General features: G+C 42.0%; 1 protein-coding gene across 1 annotated transcript in view; it reads left to right on the forward strand.

Annotated features, from left to right (window-relative positions):
- Nucleotides 1-2,240: 2,240 nt before the first annotated feature.
- Nucleotides 2,241-26,717, forward strand: part of LOC145456001 (uncharacterized) — a 30,492-nt gene continuing 6,015 nt past the window's right edge. Inside the window, exons 1-17 of the mRNA XM_080334033.1 lie at nt 2,241-2,368; nt 3,030-3,116; nt 4,119-4,336; nt 4,406-4,586; nt 4,828-5,095; nt 5,150-5,416; nt 6,156-6,317; nt 15,452-15,604; nt 16,104-16,256; nt 17,004-17,156; nt 17,661-17,813; nt 18,268-18,429; nt 18,895-19,056; nt 19,805-19,954; nt 20,136-20,200; nt 20,639-20,717; nt 20,789-20,847. Of these exons, the coding sequence (XP_080190159.1) occupies nt 3,054-3,116; nt 4,119-4,336; nt 4,406-4,586; nt 4,828-5,095; nt 5,150-5,416; nt 6,156-6,317; nt 15,452-15,604; nt 16,104-16,256; nt 17,004-17,156; nt 17,661-17,813; nt 18,268-18,429; nt 18,895-19,056; nt 19,805-19,954; nt 20,136-20,200; nt 20,639-20,717; nt 20,789-20,847 (2,448 nt within the window). The 5' untranslated portion in view covers nt 2,241-2,368; nt 3,030-3,053. The remainder of the gene's footprint in view (nt 2,369-3,029; nt 3,117-4,118; nt 4,337-4,405; nt 4,587-4,827; nt 5,096-5,149; nt 5,417-6,155; nt 6,318-15,451; nt 15,605-16,103; nt 16,257-17,003; nt 17,157-17,660; nt 17,814-18,267; nt 18,430-18,894; nt 19,057-19,804; nt 19,955-20,135; nt 20,201-20,638; nt 20,718-20,788; nt 20,848-26,717) is intronic.

Consider the following 26,717-nt stretch of genomic DNA (forward strand, 5'->3'; position numbering starts at 1 on the left):
TCGGTGATAATGAACGTAAGCCACTGTGCCTTTTCCGTCAAGATTCACCCAATAATCACAAAGCTACAGTTGAAACGTCAATACGAAACCAAACACTAAAACCTTAAGTGGCACGAGTTACCCAAAAAAAGACATATTTACGAAGTATTATGATTACCGAGCTCCGCACAGTTTGACGTCATATCAGTCCGATTTCCAACACCTTGCAGCCTAGGTGGAGACGCATCGTCTTATACCACACAATAATAAACTTCATTCGATACCCTACATTTCCTTGTGACGGAATAAATTGGTATATATAAATTTTTGTGTTGCGACTCTTTTGAGGCAACAATTTTTGATATGCGGCTCGCGCGTGAAGAAGCTATAATATAGGATAGCATATGAAGCATCAGAAAGTTCCATAAAATGATATGGAGCAATACCCTTCCCACATAGGCCTATATATCAATGATATACAACAGTGGTTCCCAACGTGGGCGATATCGCCCCCCAGGGGGCGATTTGGCGATCTAGGGGGGCGAAAATGACGAAGGGGGCGACAGGGGGGCGAAAATGGACAAAGGGGGCGACGGGGGGCGAAAATAGCGAAGGGGGCGATAGGGGGCGATGACGCGTAAAACGGCTGACCTTTTTTTTTTTTTTTTTTTTTTTTGTTATTTTAGTCATCCACCTAGCAATGCGGAGCGAAAAAACGTTATTTTCAGCTCTGAGCGGAGAAAGATGACCTTTTTTTTTTTTTTTTTTAGTCAACCCGCCGGTGATTACAGTCTGTATGCCCAATTATCGGTGCACAAAATTTGGGGGGCGATGATCGGTGCTGACCTTGAAAAGGGGGCGATGGGTCGAAAAAGGTTGGGAACCACTGATATACAACTATAAACGTTGGACGATATTCGTTCGATTTAAAGCACGCAAGAGGGTTGGTTGAGGTGAGCAAGTTTACGACAACGTAAGCTATATGCACCGATCACTGCGTTAACGATCAATTCATTAGTGATGTAACAATGGAGGCTCGGTAAAATGCACATTCATTGAGTGATCGGTTAACAATCCCAACTTATACAAGATACGGCGATTTAGTCGACATCGATTACTTGATGACTTGAAATTGACTCGTAAATTTTGCTTCGAGTCATGAACCAATCTGCATTTTTGAAGCGTCGAGTCAAGTCAAGTCAAGTCATACGAAAAAGGTGACTCGAGTCTGACTCGAGTCAAGTCATGACTCGAGTCATCCCAACACTGGTGTATATATTTATATGTACAGCAAACTTTGCATGTAGCATTGTCGCGAAGATGCAATGAACTTTTCCACTATGTTTTCAGACAGAATGCATTCCACGATCATGACGGCCATAACGCAGACACCACAGATCGAATCAACTCCCACGTATGTACTAGGCGGCGTGCGGTACCGTGCAAATTGCGCTGTAATCTGGTACGAGATAAACGTCTCCGCTCTGTGGATTCCTTTGCGAAATCGAGATAAGGGTATTCATGTTACGGTTACATTCATTGTGGCACCTGAGGGTCGTGATCCAAGGTATTGTGCCGTACTCCGAGTGGTACGCGGTGTGACTCGTTGGGCATTCCGTTTTTTTTTCAATTGAATCGAATAGGGACACGTCTGTATTTAATCATGACCAAAATGAAAACGCTATGTGACTGGAAGACGCGATTGGGATTCATGTTGTTAATGATTGGTAAATGGACTTTTAAGATGACACTCCGAAAGTGAATGATGCTTCAAGTAGTAGTAATTGGAGATCCATTAATAGACGGACAACAGTAGACTATATAGTCCGTAATTGACATATCTTCTTCAATCGTTCTTCATAACTTCAACATCGATCAACACTGCTTACGCTTGAGTTTTTGCGTTTAACGACGGATTATATTCATGGATTTTTCCAGTCGAACCACTGGCTACGAATGATCCTTATACTGATGCATGCATACATTCCTACGGATAGCAGTGTTATCACCATACGCGTGTGACTCTATTTAATATAACTAATGATATGTTTCGCCCGTAGGCGAGCCGGGAAGGGTTTAGAATGGAAAGATTTTCTATTTATGATTGACATCATTACACGCAATTTTGTTTGAAATTTTAAACTATCCCGACTGACTCTGCTCTAGACCCCATTTAACTCCCAAGATTACATGCATACTAATAAGACTTCTAAATGGAATTGGTATACGAAAGAAGAACCTTCTGGAGATCTTCAAGCATATCGCAAAACATGTCTTCATATTCTACTTTACTTGAAAACGAGCCTCATCAAGAAGAATCGCCAGTCCAGGTTTTCGGTATCGAACCAACGCCGTGCATCACGAAAGGAACAGTTCTGACTTGAGAAATGTAGGATAGTTTGCGTTCATGATAGCTGTAGTGTTGTTTGATGTGTGCAATGTGACATTCATTATTGTAAGCAACAGTTATTGGTAGTAATATCCGATCGCTTGAATCTTGAAGACGAAATTTAACAATTTATGTACATTTCGTCCAGGTGGTTGTAATGACCATGTCATCAGAACTGTGTCTACAGGGTGTTGTCAATGGGCAGTTGCTCTATGCTCATGGTAATACCACATACAGAAGAAAATTCTGTCCTGTCGAATTTAGGATTGAAGATTATGATGTAATACTGGTTCTATATTCTTCGTTAAATGATGAGTTCACTTCTCCGAAGCAATCGTTTTACCCCTTGTAAAATATCTGTAAATAAGCCTTGGCGCTTCCGATGTCATTGACCCACCAAACTCCAGTAATAGTATTAATGTTGAAAAATGAGTATCGGTGTTTTCGAAATGCCACAGTAGATATGATGAACTCCTTCGATTCTATCCGCATCTAATATACGACGCAGCGTTTCCGAATTGGAAAATATGCGAAATCATGAGACAGTGTGACAGACAAACGATATGTATTGAGACAATCATCATGAATAGTCCATTTCATAGATTTCCGCAGGAGCAGTACTGCATATAGTAATATCGTACTATGTATTTTTTTTTTGCAGAATCGTAGCATTGGCGAATTAGCAATGCGGGTTATCTGCAATTTCGTTTTGCTGTTTTTGCGGACTGTGACAGCGCAACAAATGACCGTGAGTACACTAGCGTAGAATTTAGTCCTCTACGAATCACCAGATCATCGTCTGTATTCCTTCCGCACTACCTTCCGACGTGTTATACAGGCAGCATATTAACAAGTTGACATGCGAAAAGGTCTGATTTATATTAGTGATGAAATGACCACAGGTGGCATGGGGGAATGATGGACAAATTACAGTACTTATGCAGTAATTCACATAGTTAAAGTGCTAAATTTATAGAATCGACGACGATATGAACTCACCGAGATGAGTTTGTTCGTTCTTGCGGAATGTGACTAGTTATTCATTTACTGTGTCATTGTTAAATGCGGTTACTAGATCATCAAATCTATGGGACAGGGGTTTCTAAACTTTTTTTGATCGCAGACCCCTTCAATTTTTGTGAGCGATTGCGGGTACCCACCAAACTTGAGGGGCCGATGATTAAAATAAAAGAAAAAGTTCACCACTTTCTTCAAGTTACAATAAGAGGGAAATTTGAGGAAAATATGTTCATAATTCTGATCGCCCGGTAGGTTTACTAAAAAGGGTCAACTTTCCTCGTCGATATTTCAAATCCGGTTTCCACGGACAGTTTACGTTCGATTGACCCTTTATTCACCCTCTGCACCAGTTCCAGATAGGCCGGCTATCACGTGTACTACATATGGTATCCCTGATTTAGACCATCACATGCTGCCTAAAATAAGCTAACTAATGACTGGACGACGCCATTCTCACTCATGACGCCATTCTCGAAGGATAATATTCTGCTTTTGTAGTTTCTTGATGATGTAGAGCTCCTTAAGGGGTCCGTGGACCCCAGTTTAATAACCCCTGGATTAGATTGTATTATATTTATATTAATGAAAACGCTGAGTATATCAGGGATATCAAGATGTGCAGAGAACGCAATCAAAACTTAATCGTAAATCCGTAAATATGTATTCTCGAACAGAGTCATTTATTTGAATCTGGAGATGGCGCCGTTTCCGCGACTTATCTTTTTTACAGAATCCCATGGGTGGCTTATGGCAAAATTCCCATGCACAGTTTTCTCAAGGAACCTCACAAAATTCACTACCGTCATTTCCTCCGGGTTACATGATATGGGGAGAATGGGGAAGGTTCGGCTCCTGCTCTGTCACGTGCGGACGCGGGATCATGCGTCGTCAACGAATGTGCTTCGCGTGGTATGACGAAACACCAAGACAGACCTCTAATGGTGGGAGGTAAAACATTTAGATCTAATCTTCGAGTCATATAGGCTATAATGAAATAATTGATGTCAATCTTTTCAGGTCTTCGCTCGCGACAGGTCTCTTGCCTCTTATTTTGATGGCAGACCAAAGCTCAGATTCCGGGATGGATTTGACCGGACTGCTGACTATGATGTCTATGACGAGACAAGGAGAAGGTGGGTCATCCCAAATGATTGCACAGCAACAGAATGGTTGTCCAGGAGACCAAATCGGAAGTGCGGTAGGTCAAGGAATACGTAAATGTGTAGCGAGAGATCGCGAAAGTATCGCAATCTTTGTTCTATATTCTATATCAATCTTCGTTCTTATCGATATTCTATATCAATTTTTGTTTTTATCTATATTCTATATATTTCTAGGCATTTCGGTGTTTAGACATGCAATTCGCAATTCACTAGTCTCTTCTATGTCATAATCCTGTCTAAATCGATATATTCGTAAACATTGCCACATATTTTCAGCCTTGTTCTGGACCAAGTTGTATCTCTCCGCCGACAGAGTTCCCTACAGGTTCACCTCCATCGAGTACCTTCGGACCTCCGATCACAAATAATCCGCCGCAGATATGCCTGTCAGCGTGGGGTCCGTGGGGTCAGTGCTCATCGCCATGCGGTACAGCGATAAAACTAAGGACGCGAGAATGTAGATGCGCGAATCCAATCACCGGAGCCTCCTCTTGTACGGAAATGCTCACAATCTCCCAACTGTGTCCGGATTTGCCTCCCTGCGGTAAGTTTTCCTATCACATTCTATCAGTGAATACTAACCATGTATTACACATAGCGTCTATTCCTGATGCCACAACTTCGCCCACCGCAACTTCGCCTACCACCACCCCGACTGTAGCGGTAACAGAAACCGCCACCACCACCACGACGACGACGCTCGCGCAACCAATGGGATCGTGGGGAGCATGGAAAGACTGGAAACCCTGTTCGTCAGAATGCGGAAAGACCAGTGCCACTAGTCGCAGACGACCGTGTTCGGGGAGCAGCGTCTGTTACGGAACATTTCAAGAATTTCAACCGTGCCCATTTATAGCTTGTCCAGGTAAAACCAAATGTATGTCGGATAAGATTTTCCTATGTGTGTCTACTGGCTACTGAAATATAGCTTAATCATTTTAAATTGGACGCCTTTTGAGATTAATTCAAAATTTATTTAGCTTAATCGCGGTAGAATAAATGATTGCTTCTGATAGCCAGTAAATAAAGCTTCCATCAGCGTATAAACGCATATGCAACAAATATTAATCATTCACAATTTCAGAAATAAACAATACATGTGAATGCTTACAATTAGATAAATTATGTTATCATGTATGAAACCATTAAAACGCAGCCGGAATGTTAATGGAAATGCAGGTGGTGGAGATGTTGCAAAAGTGCGCGATTCTCTCGTTCTATCGTGTCGCGGCTCATGAGCTCAATTCATGATTTCATGGAAGATCGTAGGCTAGCCGACGTCCCACAACTATATTGATTTACCTGCATATTGGTGGCTTGAAACTGTGGGTTCTGCATTCAGTTGTTATAGTTAAACGCATCATGTATTCTCCCTGTAAAGTCACAAAATCATACCTGACTAAACCATCATTTAACGTATACATCAATGCCGCAAATAGCCGATATAATCAGGTTTTCTAACGGCTCTTTCTCGGTAAATGTCTCACTGGTTTATTGTTTGTATTACAAAGTTTGTGACGTCATAGAAGTGATCTGACTTGTGATGTCGTCCGCTTTGCTCAAAACAGTAAATGTGCATCAACTCACACGCGAATATATGTCAGATCCTGAATGGTCGCAATGGGGTGCGTTCGGGGATTGTTCGTCGACTTGCGGAGGTGGCAAACGATTCCGGAGTCGGTCATGCTCCACTACCGGCGGATGCAGCGGAATCTCGTTGGAAAGCACAGACTGCGCTCAACAGCCATGTCCAACGTCACCCACACGTGAGGAGGATATTGCTTGAATATTGATTGTTTAATGCTGGTGCCAACTGTATACTTCATAAACCGTAGGTTTGCGTTCTCACGGGCCCCTCATGCTGTCATTTTGGCGTCTCATGAGTGGTTCCTCATATTTTTTCGCCATGTCATACACTACCTGATATTTAGCTGTTACTAAATATATAGTGGCGGGATCTAACAGTTACTATAAGTTCATGTGGTATGGGGAATCAGTACCGTACGCGCATCTGCTCAGTGGTTGGAGCTTGTCGCGGTACCAATAGCGAGTCACTGCCTTGTTCTCTCCAACCTTCACGGAATTCATTATCAAATTTTATGACTAACGGAAGCGCCGGTGCATCGAGCAACGGCGATTCAAATAGCCCTCTTTGGCTTCCTTCATTCACTCAATCCAAATGTTTGAAAGAGTACTTTGCGTTGTATCATAGTGTTCTGTAGGACACTATGATTGTATGGTTGGTTATCCTAGCTCGGTCATGGTTGGTGAATCCATGGCCACACAATTCCTGCTCAATTGCCTGCGGTGAGACTATATACGCTCGATCAGAAACAAACGTTTCATACCTACGATTGCATTACTCGCAGAAGACACATCTTGACCTTCGCGCCTTAACAACGTAATTATCCCTTTACCTCCTTTCGCTGTTTTAAAGAATTCTCGCACTACTGTAAATAAAAAAAATGACATTAACCTTTAGCAATTGGCATTCCGATAACATTCAAAATCATTTATTGAGAATAGTGAAGGTGTTGATGAGTATATGAACATCATGGCCAGAAAATTTATTTGTACTGTAAATAAACAGCACTACGGTGATTTCGGCCATTTATGAAGATATTTATGAAACATTCTATTTAGGGATCTACTAGCGTTGACACGTTGATAGACACGTTGTTAGTATTCAAATTACAAACGCGGAATTGGCGGTGCGCTGCATCACACGTTAATTTGTTTCTGCAAAATTTTGCCTGTGCATCAAATCGTACTAGACGTTTGTAACTGATACCTTTACGATACTTTAGTGCATTAATATAGCCAATATCATACTGCGACTGTTCAATAGAAATATAGCAATAGGGTTCTCATTTATGAATTTGTATTGTGGCAGGCCGCAATCGAGTGAATCGAGAAATAAAATGTAAAGCATTATCCCGGCATTTGGTTACGTGCAGCATGTAACCAATATGACAGCGTGTACGAAGTATTCGACGTTTTCAAAAATTATGCGCGTCTTCAAATATCTGGTGACTATATAAGCGAACGGCTATGATAGCTACAGTCGATAAGCGAAAGTTCAGACTTACGCGGGTTCTTTTGTGTACTGTACTTGACTAAAATTATACGTGCACCACTGGTCACTATGTGCGCTGCAATAGCAATTATGCAGGTATGAACTCGCTAACCTATAAAGACTATAGAAACGATTTCTATCTATATCCGATCGCAGTAGTCAACTAGTGCTACGTGAAATTCTGCGTCACGCGAAATCCAGATAATGATACATGTGTAATTCGGCCGCGCCGACCGTGTGTGTATGTGTGTACTGTCTGTGTATGTAGGTCGGGAACCTTTTTCGAATGAAGAGCCACATTAACCCAATATTTTCAATTGTAACTCCCAAAGAGCCATGCATGTTACGTCACAATTGAAAATCCGTGACGTATTTGTAGCACTATCAATATATGGGATTCGTAGTGTGCACCATATTTTTTCTGCCTACATGCGTAGGTGAAGCCAAACATGGTCACTACAGCAGTACATGCCCACTGCACTATGTGATACGTCAGTGACATGGGGTTTGAGGAGGCAAGTGAGGCAGTGCCTCAGACGTCGCCAGGAATGAGTGAGCGAAAATTGTGAAACCTTCAATAATTATGGTATTTTCTATCGATGTTTATGAATGACTAGATTTTGAACGAAAGGCGGGGCAATAGGCACAGATGAGGCATAAACGCGCCAAGTCTCATATGTATGGTAGCGCAACTCATCGTAAATACCTTAGAATGTATAATCACTGATATTAATCAAATGTAATTGTCGCCCTGATTCCGAAAATTTAGGTATTGATCGACTTCTAAAGTATTCGGCGTAACGTGACGTTGAGTTACAAACCTGCATTTTTACGGCGATGCTATAAAGCTACTAACTGATTAAGAAAATTGATAGCTATGGCGTTGTTTTTAATTTGAATTTGTAATTGTGAATGTCACTTCCAAGTCATTCTATTTCTCGGCATATAGATCAAAAAGACAATGTGTATATGAAAACTGCATTGTCGTGCAAGCATCGCCATGTCTGCTATTGTCTTTAATCAATCAAGGTATCGTGCAATCCAAGATTTTGAGGCGTGCGATCATGGATAGTGTTATGTTCTTGATCTTGTTTGAACAATAACTCAATACGACGAGGTTGCAATACGAAATCAGTATATTTAACAGCAGTATGACTTTAAGGCAGCGACACGATCCAGAGTACAGTTAAATGAAAAGACCACGAGACAACAGAACACAGGGTATAAATACAAGCATGACACACGAGGAAATAATGATTGGCTGAAATTACTAATCCTAGAGAAAGAAGAGTTCTACGACACCGAACGTAAATGCACGAACATAACAGTCCTCCCTTGTAAGTTAGAGGGTTGCCCACATTTACGGTCTATAGAAATCGGTGGGTTTCCTATTTCTCAGAGGATAACGTCTGCCCGACGATCGAGCAGGGCTAGCTGCAGGACGTTGTGCCCTATTCCTGACCAATGGTTGCTCAGCTTGGGACTGTTGAGGCTGAGCAACTTCCTGTGTGGCTGTATCATGACCAGTGGAAATCAAGCGTGGTTGGAGTTGGTTTTTGTGCCTCCTCCAATACCCATGATCAGTTTTTATGATGTACACAACACGCCCCAGTATTTCCGTCACCACGCCAGCAACCCACTTGGGTCCGCTTCGGTAACTGCGAGCGTAAACCGAGGACCCAATCTCAAAATGAGTGACTGATTGTCTAGGCGTAACGGGTTTCGATTTGTCGAAGGGCGAGCACAAACTTAACAAATTGCGCGGCTGCCGACCATGTAAAATCTCGGCAGGCGTTTTCCAGTCTATGCCCGGGTGCGGTGCACATCGGTACGTAGCGAGAAGTGTTTGGAGCGCGAAGTTGAGATCTTTTCCCCCGTCGCAATTTTTTAACAATCCAGCTTTTAGAGTCTGAACGAAACGCTCCGCTTCCCCGTTAGAGGCAGGGTGAAAAGACGGTGATACGATGTGGCTGATTGCCAAATTAGAGCAAAACGTATCGAATTCATTCGATGTGAATTGCGGCCCGCCATCCGTGACAATCGTTACGGGCAAGCCTTCGATAGAGAAGACTTCCCTCAAAGCGTTGACCACACACAAGGTTGTGGTAGAGCCGACATTCATTACTTTAACGAAAGGATATTTCGAATGCGCATCGACGATGACAAGAAACATTTTATTGTTTATTGGACCTGCGAAATCCAAGTGAATTCGTTCAAAGCTTTCAGACGTTTTAGGCCATTCGCGATACTGACGATCAGGCGCTTTCATTACTTTGCGGCAAGCGTCGCAACTCTTAACGAGATTTTCAATGTCGCGATTAATGGAAGGCCATGCGATGTAACGTCGAGCCATCTGCTTCATTTTCGCGATACCCCAATGTCCTTCGTGCAACAATGATAATACTCGCGAGCGAAGTGACTGCGGAATTACTACGCGCTGAAAACCATCAATATTGAGCATGACTATGTCTTCGTGCAGAGAAAGCGAATGTTTGCGAGTCGAAAACCAAGAAAAATCATCAATGTGCACCTTTGGATTCCAATTACCATGAGTGACCGATAATTTTACTAGTTTCATGGTTTTGTCCTTCAGCGTCGCGTCGCGAATTTCATTGCGAGTTAACGGCAAGCCATCGAATGCCATATTAATAGCGTGAACGATCTCCGCGTTTTCACGAATTTCCAGTTCGTCAAACTCAGGGTCTGGACCTTTTGGTAGGCGAGATAAACCGTCGGCGTTTCCGTGCTGATTAGTCGGTTTATAGCGAATATCGTATTGGTAAGCCATGAGCGTTAGTGCCCATCGCTGTAAGCGTTGCGCTGTAATCACGGGAATTTTCTTGTCCGGCGAGAAAATAGCTAAAAGCGGTTTGTGGTCCGTTACGAGCGTAAATTTTCTACCATACAAGAATTGACGAAATTTAGTGACTCCGTAAATGATTGACAGAGCTTCCTTCTCGATTTGAGAGTAGGATTTTTGCGAATCTGAAAGTGTTTTCGATGCGTGCGCGATCGGTCTCTCTTCGCCATTGTGCTCGATTGAGAGGACAGCGCCGATTCCGAATTGAGAAGCATCAGTTGACAAAATGAGCTGCTTGTTTACATCATAATGAGCTAACTGCGTAGCGTCGATTACGTCGTTTTTGAGAATGCGAAAAGCTGAGTCACAATCCGTATTCCAAATGAATTTTGCGTCTTTTTGAAGAAGACGGTACAAAGCAGCGGCTTTATTCGTAAAATTAGGAATAAACGCGCGATAATAATTGACTTTGCCCAGGAATGCCTGTAGCTGGCGAACATCCTGAGGTTTAGGCAACTGTTTGATTGCTTCAACGGATTTGTTAGACGGGCGTTTGCCGTCCTTGTCGATTATGTGACCAAGATACTCGATACTACTTTTGAAAAATTCACATTTCGCGAAGTTGACGGTGAAACCGTACTCGGTGAGGCGCTCAAAGAGTAGCGATAAGTTGCGAAAATGATCGCGTTCGCCAATGCCAGTAACGATTATGTCATCGATAAAACTAGCAACACCGGGTAAGCCGGCGATCATGGCATCAATACAGCGTTGAAAATTTGCGGGACTAGATGCGACTCCGAAACACATGCGGCGATAACGGAATAGACCGAATTGCGTGTTGATGACACACAAATTCTTCGCATCATCATCTAATTCTAGCTGAAAATAAGCATCGGCAAGATCAATTTTCGAGAAAATACAACCACCCTGTAACTTGAAGGATTTCATCCAAGGAGGGCAGGGGATGTTGATCTATCTGAATTTGTTGATTCAATGCTTTGAAGTCACCACAAATGCGTACTGATCCATTTGACGTAGTGACGGCAACAATTGGTGCTGCCCAATCACTGTAATTGATTGGTTCGAGGATACCTTGATCGACTAATCTATCCAATTCGGTTTGAACAGCGATTTGCCTTGCGAAAGGCAAAGGGCGTGGCTTGTTAAATACGGGCTTGGCATTAGGTTTCAAGTGAATTGTCACCTTTGTCTTGGTGCATCGTCCTAATACATTAGAGAAAACGGAGGGAAATTTGGACTGAAAAGATACCAATTTGTCGTTCGAATCACAAATGTCAATAGTATTACATGATTGCGATTCGACCATCTGCGAGGAAATTGCATCCAAAGCAGACGTTCCCTTAGCGGTCATGGAGAAAGCATCGCTCCAATCGAGACCAAAAATGTTTTGCCCACGGTGTTCGTCGAGAACCACCAATTTTAAGCCAACTCGAACTTCAGAACCCACCTGCACGGTTACAGTGCAAATACCTTTCACTTTCAATGGCTTGTCGCCATACGCTACGAAAGAGCAATGGTATGCTGAGAGTTTCGGAGAGCCCAAAGTTTTGTACCCAGTCAATCCCACCATGGCGGAGGGTGCACCAGTGTCCCACTGTGTCGGCAACGGAATGCCGTTGATGCTGGAGTTGATCCAGAGCTGGTTTCCCACGCGTCGATATAGTTGATCGATGTCGAAGGAGACGAGTGGCACTGAGCAGAAATTGACGGATGTGACCTGTTGCGTGATACTAGGTTTGGTAGACATGCACACAGGTTTGATATGACCTTTACGACCACATTTCTGACATACTGCATGTCGATACTGACAGTCTTTTCTCTGGTGATCGATGAAACAGCGGCTGCAGGATTTCAGTCTTTCCGGGAAGTTGCCCTGAATGGATTTGGAAGGTTTTCTCCCCTTCTGATAACTTCCCGTCATTTTGTTGACGACGGAAGTGTCTTTACCGCTACTCTCGCCTTGGATAACCCTATCAGTTTCCAGCGTTCTCACGTATGTTGCGGCTACTTTGAGAACGTCGTCGAGGGATGGATTGGTTTGTGTTAGACAATGCCGTCTCACATCCGCGTGCGGCGTTTCTTTAATGATGAGATCGCGCATTAGCTCATCAACGTAGCTCTGATCACAGCCATCTCTTGAGCATATGAAGTTGCAATCTTTGGAGATTCCGCGTAGAGTAGCGATCCAATCGGCGTACGATTGTCCCGGTTGCATTTTACAGTTGTAAAATTCGTACCTGGCTGCTTGCACATGAATTGAGTCCTTGAAGTGTGTAGACAATTTCTCAGTCAACGCGTCGAAGGATTGCGCACTGACATCAGCAGCACCAAACAAATTACGTAGGAGCGAGTACGTTTCAGGTCCAACCCATGAGAGTAGACACGCTCTTTTCTTCTCCATATTGGAAATGCCGTAAATTGCTAGGTGATGGTTGAATCGCTGAAGATATTGGTCCCATTTCTCCTTTGATTTTACAAATGAATCAAACTTGGGAGCGGTAGCTTCAGATGTTGACGCACCGGGACTCAACCTCTGCGTTAACTGTGCCATTTCTTCTTTGTGTTGGTTTTTTTGCTGTTCCAACCCAGCCATGACTTTCGCCATTGCTTCGTCATGCTGTGCGCGTTGTTGCTCCATCATTTCCTGCTGCTTCTCGAGAAGCTTCAATATACCTGAATCCATGCTGTATCTTCGTCGCAGATATAACTATGAATCCGACTTCTGACACCAATTGTTATGTTCTTGATCTTGTTTGAACAATAACTCAATACGACGAGGTTGCAATACGAAATCAGTATATTTAACAGCAGTATGACTTTAAGGCAGCGACACGATCCAGAGTACAGTTAAATGAAAAGACCACGAGACAACAGAACACAGGGTATAAATACAAGCATGACACACGAGGAAATAATGATTGGCTGAAATTACTAATCCTAGAGAAAGAAGAGTTCTACGACACCGAACGTAAATGCACGAACATAACAGATAGAACGAATTCGCGAGTGGCGTGAGTCGCCGGTGCGACAGCAACTTAAATTTGGGGATATAGAAAAGAGGTATGGGCCCCTTGAATACTCCACTCTCTTGATCTCTCAAAGACATGTTTATGCTGTCACGAGAATAATTATTCTGGCCGCCATGAAAATTTACTAACAAGTTGCTGCAATATCGATAAATTAAGAACAAAATGAAAAATTTCTCAAAGAGCCATATCCTATATCCAAAAGAGCCGTATATGGCTCGCGAGCCATAGGTTCCCGACCACTGGTGTATGCTGTATAATGTTAACACATAGTACTACCGGTCACATGTAGTTTTTCTTGAAAGAGAAATTACCGCCCTATTGGTAGAGGCGAGATAGCTTAGTGGTGTAATCCATAGCTACAACACCAATGGGTTGTGGGTTCGAGTCCGACCGAGGTCGACTCCAGAATTCCTATCTAAGCGTGGGTGGTTTATCGGAGCTCCTCGCCATCTCAGCCGCGTAAGCGGTATCTTATAAAAGCCTAGAAATGGGCCGTTTACAAGTCGGCAGCCACTGAATAAAAATCAAGAAGAGTTGACCTCCGGTGCAAATGACCATAGTAGGCGACAAACACCATGGATGGTCGTGGTCAGACACCACCAGTCTTACGTTATAGTTGCTGGCACATTAAAATGACGCTTCGACTGAAATGACAACTTATCTGCCGGCTTCGCTTTCTGAAAGGACCTTTTCTTTATTCCGAAAAATCAACCAACATTTTGAAGAATGAGCCGCCGATAGCATCCGGTTAATTGGCAATCTTGTTGTAGCTATTGGTATTTAATTTTTGTCCCCGCGACCCCAAGAGAATTCGCAAACGACCTCATTAGCGTCGAGACCTTTATGTTGGGAGCCCCTGGTGTACAAGAGAAACATTTAGAGTGTTAGGTACAACGATTCGAGTCCTAGTCAAGAATCAATTGTAATAATTCGAACCTAGTATTGACAGTCAATTATTTTGAGTAACGAAATTACTTGCCGTGTCACTTTTTCTATCAGATACAATGATATCTATCATATATTTTCGATAATGTCTTCCCGCGGTGAGAGCCTATAGCTAGTCAGTAGACGTCTCAATTGACCGTAGCACAGCGTCCAGAAAAATGTTGCACAAGGCTCCAAATATCCATGGTATGCAATTGTGCATGGTAAGCAAGAAGCAAAACGTCATATGAAATTTATATTTGATGACGTACAACTTTTATTAGCCGGCCGCGAGAATGGCAAATATAAGAATATAATGCAATCATGACGTCATAATTTTGATGCTCGAATCACTCTGGTCCTCGATCTCGGCCAGCCCTGTAGTAGTATCAGTGATCACTGTGACAACGGTTGAATACTATACAATTAATCGCTTGTCGCGTCACTTAAGTAAACTTCAAAGTTTGTTGTTCATATATTTTTGTTGCATCTTACATGTGTATAATCCGATTAATTTAAGAGCTTTGGGTTCGCGTTCCTTCCAATTTTAACGTTTTCGAATGACGAATGATGTTCGTTTGGTTATAGTAGCACCGGTTTGGTCAGAATGGAGGCATTACGGAGATTGTACTGCGATTTGTGTTGTACGACAACAAGTTCGCGAAAGGGCATGTTTAGTCCCCGAAAAGTTCGTTGGGAACTCAGTAAATACGGACTTCTGCATAACGAATCATTCTCTCACACTTTCACCACAAACAAGCCATGTATTTCGAATTCCTAATATTTTCCACGATTCGGAAGTGTGGTTAAATAAAAATCAACTGTTTCAACACGCGTGGCGGGGATAACAATTATGACAAGCAATTGATAAGTTTAATGGGGGCGAACAAATTGCTTGAAATGACGTGACATCATGGAATCATTTTGACATAGCGAAAACAGATGGCGATATACTTCACTAGTCAAAATTCCTTTGGGGAGAGCAAGAGTGTATTCCATAAACCGGGTAACGCGGTTGTCTCTGACTATCATACTGTTTATAACTTATAGCACCAACTTGGGGTGACTGGGGACCATTCCAGGACTGCTCCAAGACTTGCGGTGCTGGCGAACAGATACGCCGTAGAATCTGCCCGATTCCAGGAGCTTGTCTCGGATTTATCGAAGAAATTAGACCCTGCCTTGTACAACCGTGTCCGACACGTAAGTGCGCCGTTCTTAAGTAATGAACGTGCATTTTCAAATACGGTACATCCGATTACCAGCCAGAGGTGGTCAGTAGACTATTTGCTCTTTTATTAACAATTTTCAAGGTAAAGTGTCTTACTTCTTGCAGCTTTTTTATTTATAGTAAAAAGCTGTTTTTGAGTATGTTTGCATCACATTTATGGTGAAAATTGTCATACCAATTACGGGAAATAGCGCCTGTATCACCAAAATTTCACCTATTTATAGCGTCATTAATCATTTTGCGTTGGTCGCGAGGTTTCATGTTACAATTCCGTAATTGTAGAGTCACTTCCTATCAATTGCGTGACGTATGGGACACCTGCATCAAATCTACTTTTCGAAACTACTTGCTTGAGTACTTTCCATACCAAAATTTACTACTCCCGGTTGAAGTAGTCTGTGCATGTCTTAAAAATAAAGTATAAATTTATGACGGTACTTCTGATGCTACTTTGACCATCTCTGTTGCCAGCGCCCACTTGGCAATCGTGGGGAAGATACAGTGCTTGCTCCAAGACATGCGGCGTCGGAGAGAGAACACGTCGACGGACATGTACCGTTGCCAGTGGATGCTCTGGTCTAGCGAAAGAAACGATCCCCTGTCTCGAAGAGACGTGCGTCCAACGTAAGTGACAATCGCGCAGCAGCTATCGCGATGACGTGACAAGACTCGCTCGGTTCATTATAAATTATTAATCATTATAGAATTATCCACCGAGAATACTATTTTATTTCAAAACCAAAATATTTTACTCCAATAACTTCGCTTCCGCGGCTTGGAATTGAGCCAAATTTGTCATGCTACGTTCGTTTTTAGAAAACCTAACAATTTCATGGGGTAGCTGGTAAAATTTGAACAAAATATTTCATTTTTATTTAATATATCCAAAATGTTATCCTTTCACAGCAATGCTTCTACTGGTTGGAATTCAACCGAATTTATCGTTCAAGCAGCGATTGTGTAGGCAACCTAACAATTTAGCCAGTCAAATCTGAAACGGGGTTAATTTTTAACAGCCCTGCGAGCACTTAAAGAGTCCATCAAACGTAATCAATGCAGCCTAACGTTCTGCAGGATTACGAACAACGAGACATTTTTAAAGTAACTGTAGTACAGAGGATCGATTTTGCGCATGAAAATCCGTACAAACAATGATAAACAATGATAAACATGGAGAGTTCATTAGGCAAAGGAATTTATATTGCATCAATTTCATATGTATATGTTTGAACTCGTTTCAGTCAGCGACGCACTGCTAGCATTCGCATGAAGTTGAATGGGCACTTCTGAGTGAATACAATCGACTAATGCAGCGCATTTGTTTCATATCATCAATTTGCCGTTACGCAATTTTTCATGCATCGTGTTTAGAGGCAGTATGGGGCCAGTGGAGCTCATTTAATTCCTGTTCCAAAACGTGCGGGGTTGGAGAACGAACACGCACGCGCGATTGCTCATCGCTTGGTCAATGTTCCGGGAAATCCACGGAAATAATGGGATGCATTCTGAAACCATGCCCAACATGTGAGTTGCAAATGTGGGCTTTATTACGAAAATGGCGTTGAGAGTATGGCATATCTTGACATATCTTCTGTCACTGGATTCATTGTGAATTATCAATATGAAGGATTGGGAAAATAGCTCTCGAGCAAAAAGCTATCTGTATTTACCGATTCATATCATACATACAATTCGAAACATACATCGCGCGATCAAATTATGTCTGTAGTTACCGCAATCGAGAGGTACGTGAAATACAATCGCGAATTACTGTTTACAGACGAGATACTTCAAGAGATAGGGCCCTTCGACCCGTTTCCTGATCACTATCGCGTGCAATTTGTTAAACATTCTACGATCCGTGCGTGCAAAATTCACTGCGAAAGTTCAACGATGTATAACTATTAAATTTCATGGCGCAAACATAATTTTTTGATACAGTTTCGTATAGCTCTGTGAAGTGTGAATAGGATACGTAGCGGTCGCGTATCAAATACTTTATACTTTCAATTGTCCCTCGTCACCAAGCACAAGAATGGAGTCAATGGAGTTTGTACGGCGCATGCTCCGCGACGTGTGGCCTTGGAGAAAAAACACGAACCCGAGAATGTTCTGGAGACGGGACCTGCGCTGGAATGTCCCAGGAGACAATACCATGTCTTACTGCGCGATGTCCAGAGGGTAAGGGTGATGTGTGACTCGTCTACGATTTTGTCGGTAGCGTCAAGCTTCTAGAAATTTGTTATATATACAACGGGAAAATAAAATATTATTCTTGTTTATTGCCGAGAATTGAAAAAAACGAGTTGATTATACATACATTCTGATGTATCACCGCAAAATCTCCAGTACCTTCATAAATCCAATAGGGGGAATTCGTAGATTTTTCAACTGCGGGTAGGAATTTTAAAGGAACAGCGAAAAAGGGAGTGGGCGATATATTCTACCTACGTTGCAATGTCACGGATTCAATGTGACGTAACGAACAGTTATGGCATCATAATTTCGGGTTCAATGAATTTAAGTCAGTGAAGGTCCCTTTCGCTCCGTGGCTACGCCACTGGATTAAGCGCAGAAATCCCATACTCCGACCAATATTATTTTATACTCGATAACGGTATATACTTTATCGTAGCTCCGACATGGACTGAATGGAGTCCCTATAGCAGTTGCTCAACGTCTTGCGGGCCCGGGGAAAGGATTCGTATTCGAACTTGTCCATCAGGCGGACTATGTGAAGGAACATCTCGTCAGACGTCTTCATGTAGCAACAATCCATGCGTTGAACGCGGACTAGGTGATTGTCGTGACTGAACTGCGCTGGCGCTATAGTATAGGGGTACCGTGTTTTGAAAATCTGAAAAGGGGGCGTTTTCTCAAAATTTTCTCAAAATTTGCAATACCTGAGAAAAATCCTGAAAAAATGGTAAATATTTTGCACTTCGTGGCCTTTTGACTGAAAAAATGGTCAACTTTCTTGCTCAGCTGCCAAAATACAGTTTTTCTTTCACATTATCAATTGATTGACTGAAAAAATAAGGTCAACTTTGCGACTCAGCTCCCGAAATAGCCTACAAAAAAAGAGGACAAATCCTCTTAAAAGAGGACGTATGGTAACCCTCCGCTGGCTGGCATAGGCGCTGTAAATATTATCTTGATTTTCGACCAACATCAAGCGGTCGTTACAATGCAGCTTTACGAATGCATATCTACGATAACTGCCGATTGAAACACAAAATCTGAACTCGTTGATGTGAAACAGACACGACTTGGAATTCCTGGAGTCCTTACACTCCGTGTAATACGACGTGTGGAGAAGGATATCAAACGCGCTACCGAACGTGTCCAGTAGCGGGAGCATGCGAAGGCCCGTCCGTTGAGTACCAGTCGTGTGACAATGTCGCGTGCTTGCCAGAACCTCCTCGTACGTATGTAAAGGTTTACCGTAATACAAGTATTGCAATTGCACCTCATTACTGTGAGAGGATACATGGCCAATTGACAGGTCTATATATAGATTTTAAAAGCGTTATAGCCTCATGCATGACGCATACAAAAACATCACTGCCATCGATATTTTGCAGATATTTTGGGCGCAATATTTTAAGATTTGGATACCGACTGTGCAAAACTGTCAAATTATCTGCATGCGAATACAACTCGGCCTCCATTCTACTATGCAGGTCCGATTAGCGATTACACTCTCATACAATTGAGTAAACATGCATTAGAACGAGCTCATCTTAGCTCATTTATCCAAAGTCTCTCAAGGCCAGCACAGATCACCTGAAATGAGTTATAAAGACTTAGTAGCCGATATTCCGCGGAATTTCCGCTTTGACGAGAACTCCTTTCAGTCACCTATTCCGACAATGCTGTTTCAAATGCCGCCTGCTAAATTTACTGATTGCGTTTGTTAAGACAGAAATGTTAGTTGCGCATAATTCTCAGAATGTAAATTCATAAAATGATACACTCTGACACTTGATATTGTATTGTTAGATGTCGCAAGACTGCAATCGTTCATAGTTCGGAGCCCGTGTAACATAGGCTATAGTCGACGCTACGACGTGTTGTAGAAGTGAAGTGTAGCCTATTTCTTATCGCCAGCCCTGTGTTTTTCAGCGACATGTACACAAAATTGCTTGCAACCTCATACGTTTAATATTTAGCTTCGGAGTGGGGGAGTTGGGGTCCGTATAGTACTTGCACAGCGACATGCGGAGTCGGAAGGCAAATAAGACTTCGCAGTTGCTTATCGGAAAGCGGCTGCACGGGAGACTCATTGCAACACAAACCATGCACAGCAGATCCATGTCCTGGTGAGTAATCTCTACCGTATACCGAGCAAAATTATATGCTGGACCGATATTAATATCGGTTCAGAGATTGTACAGTGAAGATTCACTTTACATGTTACACGTTCCATTGCGTAACGAGTAACCATGTCTTTGTATTATTGTACCATGACGTGTAAAGTATACCAGTTTCTTCTCTATACAGCATGTAACTTCACCGCCGCCATTGAGGATAGAGACGATTGTGGCTTCCCGGGAATCTCGCTCACGGTAATCCCTTTCATAAATCGCCTTATTCCAGCGTTCCGATGTTTGCGCACCACATCGGAACTTAGCTTTTCTATTCTACTACGGAGTCTCATAACGAGAGTTGAAGATAGCATCTGTTCTTACGACCTGATAGTTTGTTGGCAGTCCTGGAAACTTGGAGATCTGGATCAAAGTGAATAAGCAATACAGGAATCAATCAGTGAATAACTTATGTTTCAACCTAGTTATGCCATTAATTCCGCCTTGCTAATACGTTCGCCGGGGAGGAACCCATTGACTGCGCGATGTGGTGAACGAACAGCGCTAATTAGCAGAATCAGCTGTCTTAATTAAAAGTAATTTGACGAACGTAGCAGAATATTTCCTTCGTTTACCACATGGTTGAGAACCAGCGCTCTATTCAGAGACACAGACTGATATGAGACGAAATCATTTTAGGATTGCAGAGACCGAGGATGTTGTTACGACGACGCAGAGGACGGTCTTATATGGTGCTTTCACACAGCGGACTCCTCAAGTATGTCCTGAGTAAAAGTGTCTCTCTCGCTGTCTGATTAGTGGCGAGGTTTCAACTTTTATTTTCTTCAGGTCGCTTGCAAAATGGAACATCAGCTGAACCGGAAACAGACGCAAATCCGGAGCGAGCATAGATAAAAGTTTTTCCGCCCGATACCCACTACCCCATATACGATACTGCTGTAATATTTATCACTGATATCAGATCATATCAGATTATTTATAGACAGTTGTTGCTCCACCTGTTTGCATCTTTACTCGCCTTTTTGATTGTGGGATTATAGGATTTGAATGTGTCGTTGGTAAGAGCGTTTGATGCCTATAACGTAATAAATATTTATTATGCGTCATGATGAAGCACTGAATTCAAAACTCTTCAGTGAGGACAGGACGAATATATTATAGAACGCTGGCACAATGCATGTGGTGCTCCATACTAGAGGTCGACCGATATTGATTTTTGCGCAGGCCGACATCGATTATTAGCCTATTTATCGACACATTCGCAAGGCCGATAACCGATATTATTATGGTAGGAGCAGAGAACCATTTCGACAAAAATATTATATATTAGGCAGGATGGCACTTGTACATGCCACAGAAAGCTGAACAACAAACAAGAAAGCTCAAATCAAAAAGAATTATTGCTTAATTTTGCAATGTGCATGTTCATTGAAAATTGGGATAACCCAGAAAGCAAAACGTGATACAGAATTGCAGATCAGTCCAAGATTGTAATGCAGGAAGCATAGTTTCTCTGCATGCTCACCCAGTTAAACTCGTCCTGCAAGGGTAAATCTGTCACGTATCGCCATTTGCGTCGTCGATTTCTTGAGATTGAGAACACGGAGTATTGAATTTTAAATATTTTTGAATTTATTTTATATATCAAATGTCGGCCTTCATAGGCCGATATCGATAACCGGTAAAGTTCCAAATATCGGCCTCGATAGTCGGCCAGGTCGATAATACTGGTCATCACATATTTTTAGGCGAACGAAGTAGCCCAATAGTGATTTTAAGGGTTCTGAAGGGCACTGAATCCGAATATCAATATGGCCTTAGTTTTTTTCAAATTGGCTCTTGTTTTGGAGATAACACACGGGGCTATTTTGAACAAAATCTCCCATTTTCGCTGTATAATGGCTAGTTAGGTAATCGGCTCAGTCGTACTATAAAGTTTAAAAGTTCAATCTACTTCTTGTTTTTACTCACATGAGACTCTTTTAAATCAAGATACAGCAACAACGATATATTTAGGGGTATTAGATTTATCGTAGTTACAGACTTTCACGGATATCATGTGCATAAATAAACTCCAGTCATGTGCATAAGTATTTACCTATATACTCGAATGACGTGGCAATAATTCAATAAGTTTCACGTCCATCACCCATTGCAAATTTGAAATGACCAGTTGGAATATAATATTATTCATTTATTTTAAATCACAATTGTGCTTTGTTCGATTTTCGCCTGTAAGCAATTTAGTGCAGTTTCTCGAAAGGCTCCAGCAATGGTCTGCCATAATATGTTCATCTCATCTGCCCTAATATCTTTGTTTCGTTGTTTTGATATCTTGGTGGAACCTCTCCCCTTGCTAATCAATCAGATCAACAGGAAATATATCAAGATGACTGAACACGGAGTGAACTTTTATGCTCATTTTTGTTCCAAGTTTTCCATATGCAGATACGAATTTTCGGACCAACTGTTAGTATAGTTGGATGCGTTGTGATCATCTAAAAAGTTTTATTTACTACATCTCAAGATAAATTACATGCAGTGAACTCCTTCCTAATATGAAATTGGAATCTTCCATCCCGTATTCGAATCTGAAATCTATCAAAGATACCCGATTAAAGCTTCGTGTTTGATAGAGATATAGCTATACCCACTTTGTTGACTCAGCGGAAAATTATCCATTGTAAAGTCAAAAGAAATGAGACGCATATGAGCATTATAGTTAAGCTTTTCAATGACAAAGTTTATAACTTTATACTCCTCTGTAATCTTGTTACAATGACCAATTGAAACAGGTCAGTATGTATTTCCATTGTGCAAAAGTACTATTTTTAGGCTTGTTAAACTGCTTTTTTGATAAAAAATATTTCGTACCAGGTCATGCTAACATTGATAGAATGACTGAGAACAACATGCGGGCTCTTCATAGTCAATTATCTATTAATTCGCAGCATAAAGTTAGAAGAAACTGCGATTTTCTTCCTATCAAGTGCAATATTCAAGGGTTAATACAGCAATTTTGGGTTTTTAGAGGTGTAAATATCTTCTGAACAAGAGCCAATCTGGCAAAACTAATATGATATTCGTAATCAGCAACCTCGAAAACCCCAGAAACGGCTTTCAGATGCTCGGCCAATTTTTTTCTTTATTTTGTTGACCAGTGTAATCGGTCAACCTCTACTCCATACCGCCCGGCAAACCTATACTGCGTTCAGTGGTCAGAGTTTGCGGTGAACTATAGAATACTAACCTACGGATAGATACGAAACTCCTGGTGGTTACGCTTCGGCAAGCAGTTACTCTTATTGCAGAGCAATCTAAAAGCAGCATAATTGGTAGTGCTCTAACTGGCGACCAGAGCGCGGAAATTTAATATTATTGGTCTTAATCGAAAGCTAATGTCGCACAGACTCCGACAATCCAAATTAAAATCTTGTCAAGTCAATGGAACCACCCCTAAACAGTCCACTAATTCTGAAAATCGGCATTGTTCGAACAATCGCAGTGCCCCGACACAATGAACATAACGATGGCCAATTTCGTCAAGCGATTGTTAGGAACAATGCCGATTTTCAGACTTTGAGGGCTGTTTTGGGAGGTTCCATTGCTCGGACAAAATTTTAATTTGTATGGTCGGAATCAGTGCGATACTAGCTTTCGATTAAGACCAGTTTTATTAATTTTCAGCGCTCTGGTCGCCAGTTAGAGCACTACCAATTATGCTGCTTTTAGATTGCTCAGCAATAAGAGTAACTGCTTGCCCGAGCGTAACGACGGGTTTTGCGAGAGTTGCGTATCTATCCGTAGGTTAGTAATCTAGGTGAACCTGCTTTCAAAAATAAATCTAACTTATCGAATGGCAGTTCTGGGATTTTCAAATTGGGTCAAGCGTCAAATAAATTCGTAATATTCAACACCAGGCCCGAAATCCTGTTAACGTGTCCGGGCCTGTCACTTTCGTTTTAGCGTGTTGCGATACATTGCACACGCAGCACATGAGCCAAGACACAGTAATGGGCCTATCATCATTTCGGCCACGACCTATATTGCTGTACCAGCGGTGGAATTGCCCAAAACTCCACCAGCAATCCAACTATTACCCATGCAGTCTTAGCAGTCCCAGATTATTGTTTTCTCTCTCCCTACTACCATGCTGTACCGATAACGATATTTCTTTGAAAGTGTCATATCGAATCGATATCGTCAGTCGGTCTCTAATCTAGGGTTGCCATACTTTGGAATCGGGATAGGAGGACACTTTTACCAAATGAGAAAAGTTAGTTGTCCAAGACTGAAATCAGCGGGCTTGACTATTTTTGCAGGAAAATTTGTGAAGTTGACTAAAGAGAAAGTCGTTTTCGATTAGGGTTACCATACGTCCTCCTTTAGGAAGATTTGTCCTACTTTTTTAGGCTTTTGAAAATGTCCTCCTCCGACGCCTAAATGCCCTCCTTTCTGGTAACTCCTCCTTCTTTACAGCTTTCACAGCTAAGATAATGGACAGATTCGAGTGAAAATGGGAATAAATGACGCTAAATAGCAAAGACGGACATTCGAGCGGGAAATTCAGGGCTCGGTCGAAAGTGACTTTTTTTAGTCAACTCCGGAATATTTAAGTAAAAAGTGGGTAAACTGGGAGTCGGATGAAAGTTATGACCTTTTTTATGTTTATTTTTAGTCGACTCACCAAATTTCACAGTAAAAATAGCGAAATCGCCTGTTTTCAGTCTCGATCAACTAACTTTTCTGATTTGGTACAAGTGTCCTCCTTTCCCGATTCCAAAATACGGTAACACTTCTTTCGATAGACTCACGATTTCCCACTCGAACGTCCGTTTTTGCTATTCATCGTCATTTATGCCCATTTTCAGTCGAATCTGTCCTTTATCCTAGCTGTGAAAGCTGTAAAGGAGGACGAATTACCAAAAAGGAGGGCATTTAGGCGTCGGAGGAGGACATTTTCAAAAACCTGAAAAAGGACGACAAATCCAGGAGGACTTATGGAAGCCCTACTCTAATCCAGTGTTGGGATGACTCGAGTCAGACTCGAGTCAACTTTTTCGTATGACTTGACTTGATTCGAGTCACTTTGGAAAGATGACTTGACTTGACTTGACTTGACTCGACTCGGAGCTTCAAAAATCTGCATTGACTCGTTACTGGGAGCAAAATTTACTTGTCGATTTCAAGTCATCAAGTAATCGTTGTCGATTAAATCACTGTGTCTTGTGTATGTTCAGATTGTTCGAGATACGCATGTGTCACTTGCGTGAGCAACCAGTGATCCACTGATTCTACGTTACACTGATCCTCCATTGCTGCATCACAAATAAATTGACCGCAAACAAAACTATCACAGCTTACGTTGCCGTAGTATTAGATTAATCTAATAGCAATGTGTCTCTGTTTCTTAGACGGCTCATTGCTTAAGTTGCGCAGTGCTCACTTTTGCCAATCCTTTTGTATGATTTCAAGCGAGCAAGTATAGTTTGTACGTGAAAATTCTCACGGATGTGTAGATGGTGGTGTAGGCAGTGGTGGCCTTATGAACGGGGTGCCCCGGGCGAGACTTACCGTGGGGTCCCTTATAAGTATCTAACCGTAACTTGCCCCCCCAGACCCCCCTTTCGCATATGTTATAATTATCTATCTTTCACCGCGTCAACGTTTGGCTAGATGCTGGATTCGGCCATATCTATTATTGCATGTGTGCAAGGATAGACTACATCAAAACTAATTAATTCTACCGCATGCAGAGACGTGATGATTATAGGGATACGGGACTTTTCTAACAAATGCAGAGACGATTTGATGATGATTGACACATCTGTACGGAATCATATTCTTGCTTGGTACACGGATTCCCATGTTTATTCGCTATTATCCCTGAAAAAACGCATAAACCAAAGAGTGGGGCCCTTCGACCAGGGGGGGAGGCGGGCGACTGCCCACCTCGCCCACCCCAAAAGCCACCACTGAGTGTAGGCCATTGTACCATATAAATTTTTTTCAACCTCTCTTCGTATTCGGTTCTATACTTATCACGTCATTTATTAGCAGTTCTGCGTGTGCGTAAGCGATACAATGCCTTTTTCCGTGTATATTTAACTTTATATTCGGTATTTGATTCAAGATAAATGGTCAATTAATCTATCTTTCACATAGCTAGCAAAGTGTAATGACTTTGAATCATCTCTCATACTTTGAAAACTCAATTTGACTTGAATTGTGACTTGACTCGTGACTTGACTTGACTTGACCCGACTTGACTCGAGTCACCTCCAAAAAAAGAATGACTTGGCTTGACTCGAGTCACCTTCGAAAATCGATTGACGGGACTTGACTCGAGTCAAAATGTGCAATGACTCGACATGACTCGTGACTCGAAGGTAGTGACTTGATCCCAACACTATTCTAATCACGATAACGATATTTACTCTCGTGACGTCACAGTGGGTTCAGAACGAATAGTAACTCATTAACTATGCAGTTAATTCATCATTGGGCTTGGAAGAAATTGAATAAGCGACTATTTGAGTCCCCCTTTAATAAGGCTTACGAAAACCACACGAAGTCATATAAACTGTCGAAACTTTCTGTGAATAGCCAGAAATCACTTGGTGATTGCGGAACGTACATTACATGCATACATACAATCAGGCCCATAACTGCCGCACCCCAAACCCCCCAATTGGGAGGGGGCAAGCTCGAAGGGGGCCCAAAATTATTTCGTGAATTAGCATAAATTATAGAGTAT

This window comes from Botryllus schlosseri, chromosome 14 (genome assembly GCF_051294905.1).
Source record: "Botryllus schlosseri isolate E-star chromosome 14, Bs_hap1, whole genome shotgun sequence".
In the NCBI taxonomy this organism is placed as follows: domain Eukaryota; kingdom Metazoa; phylum Chordata; class Ascidiacea; order Stolidobranchia; family Styelidae; genus Botryllus; species Botryllus schlosseri.